This window comes from Brassica oleracea, unplaced genomic scaffold (assembly GCF_000695525.1).
Source record: "Brassica oleracea var. oleracea cultivar TO1000 unplaced genomic scaffold, BOL UnpScaffold00870, whole genome shotgun sequence".
Taxonomy (NCBI): domain Eukaryota; kingdom Viridiplantae; phylum Streptophyta; class Magnoliopsida; order Brassicales; family Brassicaceae; genus Brassica; species Brassica oleracea.
In genome coordinates this window covers 33,985-43,452 of record NW_013617490.1, presented here as the reverse complement: position 1 = coordinate 43,452, position 9,468 = coordinate 33,985, and the positions used below count along the sequence as shown (strand labels likewise).

The following is a 9,468-nucleotide window of genomic DNA, read 5'->3' as shown; positions in this document are numbered from 1 at the left end:
AGGAGAACCGCAGAGAAGCACTTATACCATTGTCTACTGGCTTGCTTAAAACCATAAATTGATTTCCTCAAACGGCAAACAGGATTTGGTGGTAAGACGATGCCAGGAGCTGGTGTGTAACCCAAAGGGAGACATATATATCGCCTCATCAAGTTCACTGTGGAAAAAGGCGTTAGAAACGTCCATTTGAGCAAGATTCCAACCAAAAACCGCTGCTAAAGCAAGAAGAAGCTTCACAGTTGTGAGTTTAGCAACAAGGGAAAAGGTGTTGGAGAAATCAATGCCTTCCTGCTGTGTAAATCCCTGAGAAATCAGACGTGCTTTATAGCGAGAAATAGTGCCATCAGCATTAATTATACTTAATAGTATAAATCCATTTGAAGCCTGCAACATTTTTACCAGGCGGCAAAGATTCCACAGTCCAAGTATGGTTTGCTTCCATTGCAGCCAACTCTTCATTCATAGCTAATCTCCATACAATTGATGTTATAGCTTGCTTAAAAAATTTCGGTTATGTCTCATTGGTGATGGAAAGGATATAGTTTTTGTAAGGAATATTAAGGTTGGAATAGGAAACAGAGGAGGAAATAGGATAAAGAGGACTAATAGGTTTCTTAGGGAGGGGGTTTTTTGGAATGATTTTTGGTAAAAGTGTAGAAATTTGAGCAAGGGAACAATGATAGTCAGAAAAGTAGTTCGGTTCTTTAGAATGGCATCGCGGTCTATTATTTGAAGTTGAAGCTGCTATAGGGACAGAAGAAACAGTTGTCCTAGTATCCAAAGTGGCACTAGGAATGGTCGAATAATGAGATGCAGATGCAGGAACAAGAGCAGGGGCATGTATAGATGTAGATGAAGATGAATGATGTGATGCAGATGCAGAAGATGACAATGAAGGTATGCGAATAACAGTATCTAATGCATCCGGAGTCGGAGAAGGCAAAATCACACCAGGAGAAACAAAAGCTAAGTATTTTGTAGATTTGAATGGAAAAATTGTTTCATGAAAAAAAATATCTCGAGAAGTAGTAACCTTATATGTATCTAAATGCAACACTTTGTAACCCTTAAAACCGGATGGATAACGAAGAAAAACACAGGCATCAGCTCGTGGAGTGAAATTTCTATGATCTTTCTTCAAAGTAGACACATAACACAAACAACCAAAATTGCGAAGAAAAGAGTATGAAGGAACTTTTTTGGTTAAAACCTCATAGGGAGAACGTTTCTGAAGCAGTAAAGATGGAGTTCTATTGATTAAGAAAACAACAGTTAAGATGCAATCACTCCAATAGACTAATGAGACATTAGATTGAAACATTAAAGAACGAGCAACATTCAAAATATGCTGGTGTTTACGTTCAACTACCGAATTTTGTTCTGGAGTGTATGCACATGAGAAATAATGAACAATGCCATGATCCTTTATAAAGCCAATTCAGGTGCATTGTCACTTCGTATTGATTTTATAAGAATGCCATATTGATTATGAACATGAGTAACAAAATCAGGAAATATACGAGTAACATCACTCTTTTTCTTTAACATGTAAACCCAAGTTACACGAGAACAATCATCTACAATGGTAAGGAAATATCTGTGACCTTCAACAGACTCAACAGAGAAGGGACCCAAAAAGTCTAAATATATAAGATCAAACGGTGAAGACGAAAAATGATTATTTGACACAAACGGTAAACGTTTTTGCTTAGCTAAGGGACAAATATCACAAGGACATTCAGACTTCAACTTTGACATAGAAAGATTACCCGATAAAAGCTGTAACTTGGCAGTAGATGGATGACCAAACCGTTGATGCCATAGGACTCCATAAACTAGAAAGGATCCACATACATGAGATGATGTAGCAGCATAAGATGGTTGTAAAATGTAAAGATTGTGCATGAGATGTCCTCTACCAATCGTTAAGCCCTGAGTATGATCCTGAATGATACATGAATCATATGTAAAATGAGCAGATGATCTATCACATTTAAGCAAACTACTGACACTGAGCAAATTAAACTTGAAAGAAGGAACATGAAGCACATTATGCAATATGAGAGTATCAGATAAACGAATGATGCCAGTATGAGTGATGGGAAGACTAGTGCCATTTGGTAAGGAAATTGTAACTCCTGTAACTATAGAAACCTCACTAAACAAAGATAGATCAAAACACACATGTCCTGTAGCACCACCTATCTATGATCCAACTACCAGGGGAAGAATGTTATAAAGTGATGTAAGGCGTTGATGTTGAAAAGTGAGTAAATGATTATCATATGAAAGGCTAGTGGAAAGAGGAGAGACAGTACCCTGAACAGACGATTGGGCAGCCATAACACCTTGTTCTGTAATGGAAGGTTGATTAGCTGATGAAATAGGAGAAGTCTGTTCCTGAAGATTAACCTGAACAGCTAGTTGTTGCAACAGGGAGTGCACTTGATCAGTATTAAGATTGCTCAAATCCAGACTGAGAGGACGCATAGCGCCAGATGTATCAACATTCATCATCTGAGCAGCAAAAGGAGGCCTCATAGTTTTTTGCAAAGGAGCTGACTGAGAATGTGAGAAGTGAGGACCAGAGTAGACGATCCCCGTGGAGCAAATGACTGAGAAGCTTGTTGTTGTGGTCTAGAAGTTTGATTATTCGCATTGTAAAAGCGATGTCCAGGAGGATAACCATACAGCTTAAAGCATCGCTGAATTATGTGACCAGTATGACCACAATGCGTACATACAGGTCGTTGACGAGGACGATAACCTGTATGTGCTGCAACATATACTTTATTCTCAGGAAGAGCTGTGAGAGAGAAACCATCAGAAGACACATTGCTCTGAAAGACAGGTGCATCCACTTTAACATGTTTGATTGTCTTTTGTCTTTCATCTTGAACCACCATGCTAAAGACTTCTTCAATGGTTTGATCATGAGAATGTATCTTCTTGTGGACTCAAAAGCTTCATTCAATCCCATCAATAATTTCGTGACGCGGCTACATTGTTGAAGTTTCTCCCATAGTAAGGCAGCATTGCACTCACAACGGCCACAAGTACATACTGGAATCTCTACATAGTTCTTGTACTCCTCGCATAAAATGACCAGTTCTGTGTAATACGAACTAACATGGAGAGGACCTTGTTGAATACTAATTTTCTGCTCTATCTCATAGATTCAAGGCGCATCATCCTGCTTGAAGTGAGAGAGTAAATTTTTCCAAATAGCCTCAGCAGTTGACATAAAAAGAAGACTCTGACCTATCGTCTTAGACACAGAGTTCATAAACCAAGTCGAGACCATATCATTGCACCTAGATCATGATCCACAATCAAGATGATTATGCAGAGGTTTAGAGATAGTACCATCAATAAACCCGAGCTTGTTACGAACATTGAGTGCAATTCAAATCGAGCGACGCCAAGTCAGCACTAGATTGTAGACAATCTGAGACCAGAACAAGCCCAGCGTGAACATAATTGTGAAGATAATACGGACTCTCATAGTGATCGGTAGAAGGACGAAGCGATTCAGTTGGATGATGAAGCGGAGGCCAAATTTGAGGAATAGAAGGCATCGCAATGGAGATGATGAAGAGAAATCACGAGGTGGATGAGAAACCGAGATGATGATGACGATGAAGATGATGTAAAAAATCTTGAAGAAATCCAACCAATAGGATTTCATTATTTCAAATTTGATATCTTTTAAAATAGGAAACAAAATATTGTCAAGTTATATTACTTTTTTAAAATAAAAAATGTAAAACAAAATAGTATTTACAAAAAAAAAATTAATTTTTTTTTCAGCAAACACTAAACCCTAAATCCTAATCACTAAACCCTAAATCCTAATCCTAATCCCTAAACCCTAAACCCTTGGGTAAATCCTAAACCCTTGGGTAAGCCCTAAACCTTTGGATAAATCCTAAATTCTAAATAAAAAAACACTAAACACTAAACTCTAAACCTTAAATCCTAAACCTTAACCCTTTTGTGTTTTATTGTTTAGTGATATTGATTTAGAGTTTAGGATTTATTCAAGAGTTTAGGGTTTACCCAAGGGTTTAGGGTTTAGGGTTTAGTATTTAGGGTTTATGATTATGATTTAGGGTTTATGATTATGATTTAGAGTTTAGTGTTTTGCCGACGACGTTAAAAATATATTTTTTGTAATTAGTATTATTTTTTTTTCTTTTTACCTTTTAATTTAAAAAACATAATATAATTTGATAATATTTTGTTTCTTTTTTAAAAGATATCGAATATGAAATAACACAATCCTATTGGTTGGTGAACCTCTAGGTTCACCCCTTGGTGAACCTCTAGGTTCACTAGGTTCACCCTAGGTTCACCCCCTAGGTTCACCCAAGAATAAGTCTATATATAGTATCCCGTATTATGTACACGTATACAAGACTATCCCCTATATATTATTTGTGAAACATTACAACTTCTTTTTGTAGTCACGTGTCATCATTAGGATGATTATTAGAATTATTAGAGAAATAGGTTGGTCCATCTAATTATATAATAAGTTTTTTATTAAACTAACCATAAATTCATTATAAATGTCATTTATTATTTCCTTAAATAAAGATTACGGAATTGCCTAATGTGGCTAAAGTATATATGACAATTAATGATTTTGAATAATAAAGATCTGATAAAAAAAATAATGTATCTTATCAAATTTGTTTAATTTTAAACTATTAAAATTAAAAAATCACAATAACCATATTATAAAAATTTAGATTTAGATTTTTCTGTATATGTTATATTTTGAATTTATAAAAGTCTAATTTAATTAATCATTAAGATTTAAAATATATATGTATATATATCATTCTAAATTAAACTATAAACCATATTGAATAAATAAATATTTTAATTTCAAAATTTACTTTGAATAATTTTTTTTGATAAAAGTTTTGAACTAACATTGATAATTTTTTTAAAATTATAAATTACTAAAATTATTAATCCCACAATGAAAATTTTGTTAACAATAATTTAAAGTTTTTGCTATTAAAGATACACATGATAAAAATAACATATGAGTAGAAAGTATCATTTAATAGACATTAATATTAAAAATATACTATGTATGTTAATATCATTTAAATTTAATTACATATCCTATCAAATTTTAAAAAAAAATTGTTTGGATTAATAAAATTGATTTATAAGTTCGCACCAATTTAACTATATATGTAATAGTTATTGACTTTTAATTATTCAATATATATTTATTATTTCATAATATGTAAGAACATAAAATACATACAATAATTTATATATATAATATTTATTCCGCGCAAGGCGCGGATCTTAATTTAGTATACAGTATAACGACTACTCTAATACGATCCATTGCCATTCGTACAATTTTTCAAAGAACACGAAGTATGCGAATGAAGTATATCGGGTTTTGATCTGATAATTTTGAAAATAGGAAAAATATGCATATTCAAAACATTACAAATAGTTTCAAACCTCAAAAAAAAAAAAAATCGATACTAAACATTTTCTGCTAAAATACTATCAAAAACATATATTAGGTCAAGGACCAAATCTTTCTAGTTCTGTTCAGATATGAAACAAAGCTTGTTGCATTTGGGAATGCACACTTCTTTGGCAGTCACCATTCCAAACTACAAAAGAAGTTTGCGAAGGAAGTCTGCTGACGAAGTTTGTTGTATTAGATTCATATATGAAAATTTTGAAGATAGGAAAATTGTGTTTGTAGCTAGAACTTTATAGATAAAATAATAACAAAAACAAAATTCACCTTTCAGTTTGAATTATATTAAACACAAAAGCACATCTAAATACACATTTTACCTTTTTGGGAGAAGACTTAAAATATGAAAAACATAAACAATATAAAATATCATAAATACATGAGAACAAATTGAAGAATTGATCTTAAGTTTGATATCTTCAAGTTGAGTCTGGAGAGTTTAACAAAAAAAAAAAAAAACAACTTTAAATTCTGTTAACTTGTTTTAAAAAGAAAATATGCAAATTTTAATTTATATAACGAGAAAAAAATCAAATTAGGTTAAAATATTCGACATCTTAGACTTCTTAAAAAAAGTCAAACAGTTAAGATTCATCATCTACAATATCCAAACAATACATTGTAGGTCTTGCCGGTTTTCTTAACTGCCCGTGGAATTTGCTCGGTTGCAATGAAAGTCTTACCACACATTGGACATAGTACGGTCTTGTTAAGATAAGAATCCCTCCAATATTCGCATCGTGTCTTACACTCACTGCACATTGTCCAAAACTGATTTGAAGGCGCATCCTTAGCCTTTGCACTTGGTGGTGGTTTCTTCTGCATCCTCCTTTCATCATAGAGGAATCTCTCAGCCCTGTCAGATAACAGAGACCAAGCATGTAAAACCAGCTTAAACGCGCCTTCCGCTCCATTAAATCTGTTCTTGTCCGGATGAAGCAAAAGGGCTAAGTTCTTGTACTGCCTCTTCACTATTTCATCATCAGCCTTATAATCAACACCAAGAACTCCGTACCAGTCAGTTTCTATTCCTCCACTAATCTTGATTTCTGCAGAGGTATAAACATCGATCATCATCAACACTTGGTTCAAGCCATCAAGATCCGGGTATAAACTCTGAGCCTTGTAAACAAATTTCTTGGCTCCAACGTAATCATTCTCTGAAAGTTTCTTCTCAGCAATATCCAATGCCCTTTTCGCTTCATCCTTATCCATGTTGTTGAGAGTTTATACTTAGTTCCCTGGAAACGTTTCCGAACCAAAAAAAAATAGCATCAGGGAATGTTTACATATATTAAACAAAATCACTAGCAAATTAAACAGATTTTCTACGGACGAATTTGATTAGGGTTTTGTTTTGTGATATCTAAGAATGAATTTAAAACACCAAAGCTTTACCTTGTAACAAAGAATAGCTAGATAACAAAAATAAGAACTAAAGCAACAAACACTCTATTCTTATTTGCTTGATCTCTATCTCTTGTTCGGATGATTCAATCAATAGATGGATTGCTTCTCCTTTATATAATAAAAGCTACGCGCTCCTGATATTATAAGGTTTGTGATTTTATTCTCCTAATCCCGTCAGTCTTCGTACACTCTTTTGCCGACTTGATAAAAGGAAATATCAAGAAAAAAAAAGTAATAAGGAAATATCAAGGCATAGCTTCTTCGGTAACGTAGGACACACATTTTGGGCCAAGACTTTTAATTGAGGCCCACAAGCCACTTCATACATTTGAGTTACTCACCGCTAGACCTGCTAATTCCCGGTATTCGGATCGGTTCCGTTTCGAGTATATCAATTATAAACGATATACCCAAAAAGTACTTGGTAAATTTCCGGTTCAGATTTCGGATCAGTTCCACTTGATTTCAGATACAATATTTCATATTGTCACAGCTCGTGGTTTTGAATTTTTGTTTAGAGTAAAGAGGGTGGAGATTATTGACAAATAAATTTTCATCGACTTTAGAAAATTTAAGATTCCATTGTTATTATTTTATTGATTTTAATAATCTACTAAAATCTTTTTGTTTGAGAATTTTCAAAATCCATTAAAATTTTTATTATTGGCTTAAGAATTTTTAAAATCCAACAAAAAGATACAATAGAAATATCTTATTATTAAAAAAGCTAATGTGTGCACTGCACACCGTACTTCGAAGAGCTTATAACCACACAAACTAGAAAACATGACAAATCAAATTCAAAATTCAATATATATATATATATAGAAAAGGAATTAAAACCACATTCTCCGATGTCTGTCTCGTACATCATAAACACTTTTCACCGAGGTTTCTGATTTATAAACCCTAATTCTCTCCGCCGATCCAATCTTGCCACATTGGTTCCGTGGAGAATGGTAAGTCACTCCCCTCCTACTCCAGTGTTTGATCTGATTCTAGATCCAATTCTCGCGATCTTGATCGCTTAGACAAACGAGATTGATTCAAAAAAAACAAAACTTTTTATTTACCAGACTACTTCCTAAATCACCGGGTTTTTGGATCGACTGCGGGCAACCGTGGATTAATAAATTAATTAATTTTGTTATATAATAAAATATTAGCTATTGAAAAAACAAATATTTTATGTTTTAAAAAACATTTAGAAAATTACTTAACTTTAGTGTTCTTTATTTTTATTTTCGTTTCACATTTAAAATATCAAAAATAAAATTTAGACTATTTTAAAATATTTATAACAAGTTAAGAGTTATGACATATAGTAATAATAATAAAAATAATAATTTATCAAGACATAAAATATTTAAATTTCTAATGTAAATAATAAAATTAAACCTTAAAACCAAAATAAGCCGAAGGTAAAAAATAAAATAATAATAGATTATCAATAACAAAAATAAACTAATATTAATTCACATCAGCTTGTTTTGTTAATAAATATTTTTATTTGTGAAAAAATAAAAGCCTAACTTCTTAATTAGAATACAAAACAAATTCTAATAACGTAACTAAAATAATTTAAGAAAAAAATAAATAAGAGTTATGTATGGGTTCAGTCAGTAACTGGGTTCTGGGTTTCAACAGTTTTTTTGTGTGGATTTTATCTGGTTTTTAAATAGTGGCTTTTTTCTAAACCGGATTATATACGGGTCAACAGATTTACCGGTTAGACCGAGGGTCCTAATCGGGTTTCAAAACGTTGATAGGGACACAACAATAAAGAACGACCCTCGTATCTCTTTATACAATTGATTTTCTGTTTTTTTTCTATATTTGGATAGCTTCCCTTAACTAGCATAAAAAATCACTATAAAACCAAACAATGGAAAGGGACAAATAAAATAAAACTACATAAGAATTAAAACGAAAAGTGAGAGAGAAAAAAAGATGCAAATGTTGAAAGGTGGTATTATGATATTAATCATAACTCTAAGCTTGCTCCAAATGATATCATCAGTGGATGTTATTCGTGAAGATTTATTTTCTTTTGGGATTAAGAGAACGGTTCCAGCAGGTCCTAATGCTAAACATAATTCTTATCATTCACTAGCACATCGTCATTTGATTGAAGTCAAAGGAAAGATCCCAGGAGGAAGTTTCAATCCTATACAAAAAAATGCTCCTCATTACTAGGAGATTGTCATTATAAAAGGTTTTGATCCCAAGAGTAAACTTCATATATGAAAATAGTTTACTGAGTTATTGTATTAGTATTTTTAAAAATAATTGTATTCCTATTTTAATAAATATTATTCTTATAATATTTATTCACCTATGGATATTTTTTTCTCTTATGGTAGCAAAATGAAAATACAACATCTCGACTTAGACCAGCGTAAATAAAATCCAAGCACTAAAATGAGAACTCAAACATATATAAGAGTACTTAAACCATTGTAATCCAACATCTCCGTGGAAAGAATCTTCCTAACTGCCAGTCGTTCTTAAATTTCAACCGACATTATAATTTT

General features: G+C 32.5%; 1 protein-coding gene across 1 annotated transcript; it reads right to left on the bottom strand.

The window, feature by feature from the left end:
- Positions 1 to 6,086: 6,086 nt before the first annotated feature.
- Positions 6,087 to 7,037, bottom strand: LOC106320276 (dnaJ homolog subfamily B member 12-like). The gene is made up of 2 exons (XM_013758641.1): positions 6,923 to 7,037; positions 6,087 to 6,765 (listed from the first exon to the last, which is right to left on the bottom strand). The coding sequence occupies exon 2, from the start codon at positions 6,737 to 6,739 to the stop codon at positions 6,119 to 6,121; it is 621 nt and encodes a 206-aa protein (XP_013614095.1). The 5' UTR covers positions 6,740 to 6,765; positions 6,923 to 7,037; the 3' UTR covers positions 6,087 to 6,118.
- Positions 7,038 to 9,468: the final 2,431 nt, after the last annotated feature.

Excerpts from the sequence above, each read along its gene's own strand:
- LOC106320276 (XM_013758641.1), bottom strand. The coding sequence starts at position 6,739 with ATGGATAAGGATGAAGCGAAAAGGGCATTGGATATTGCTGAGAAGAAA.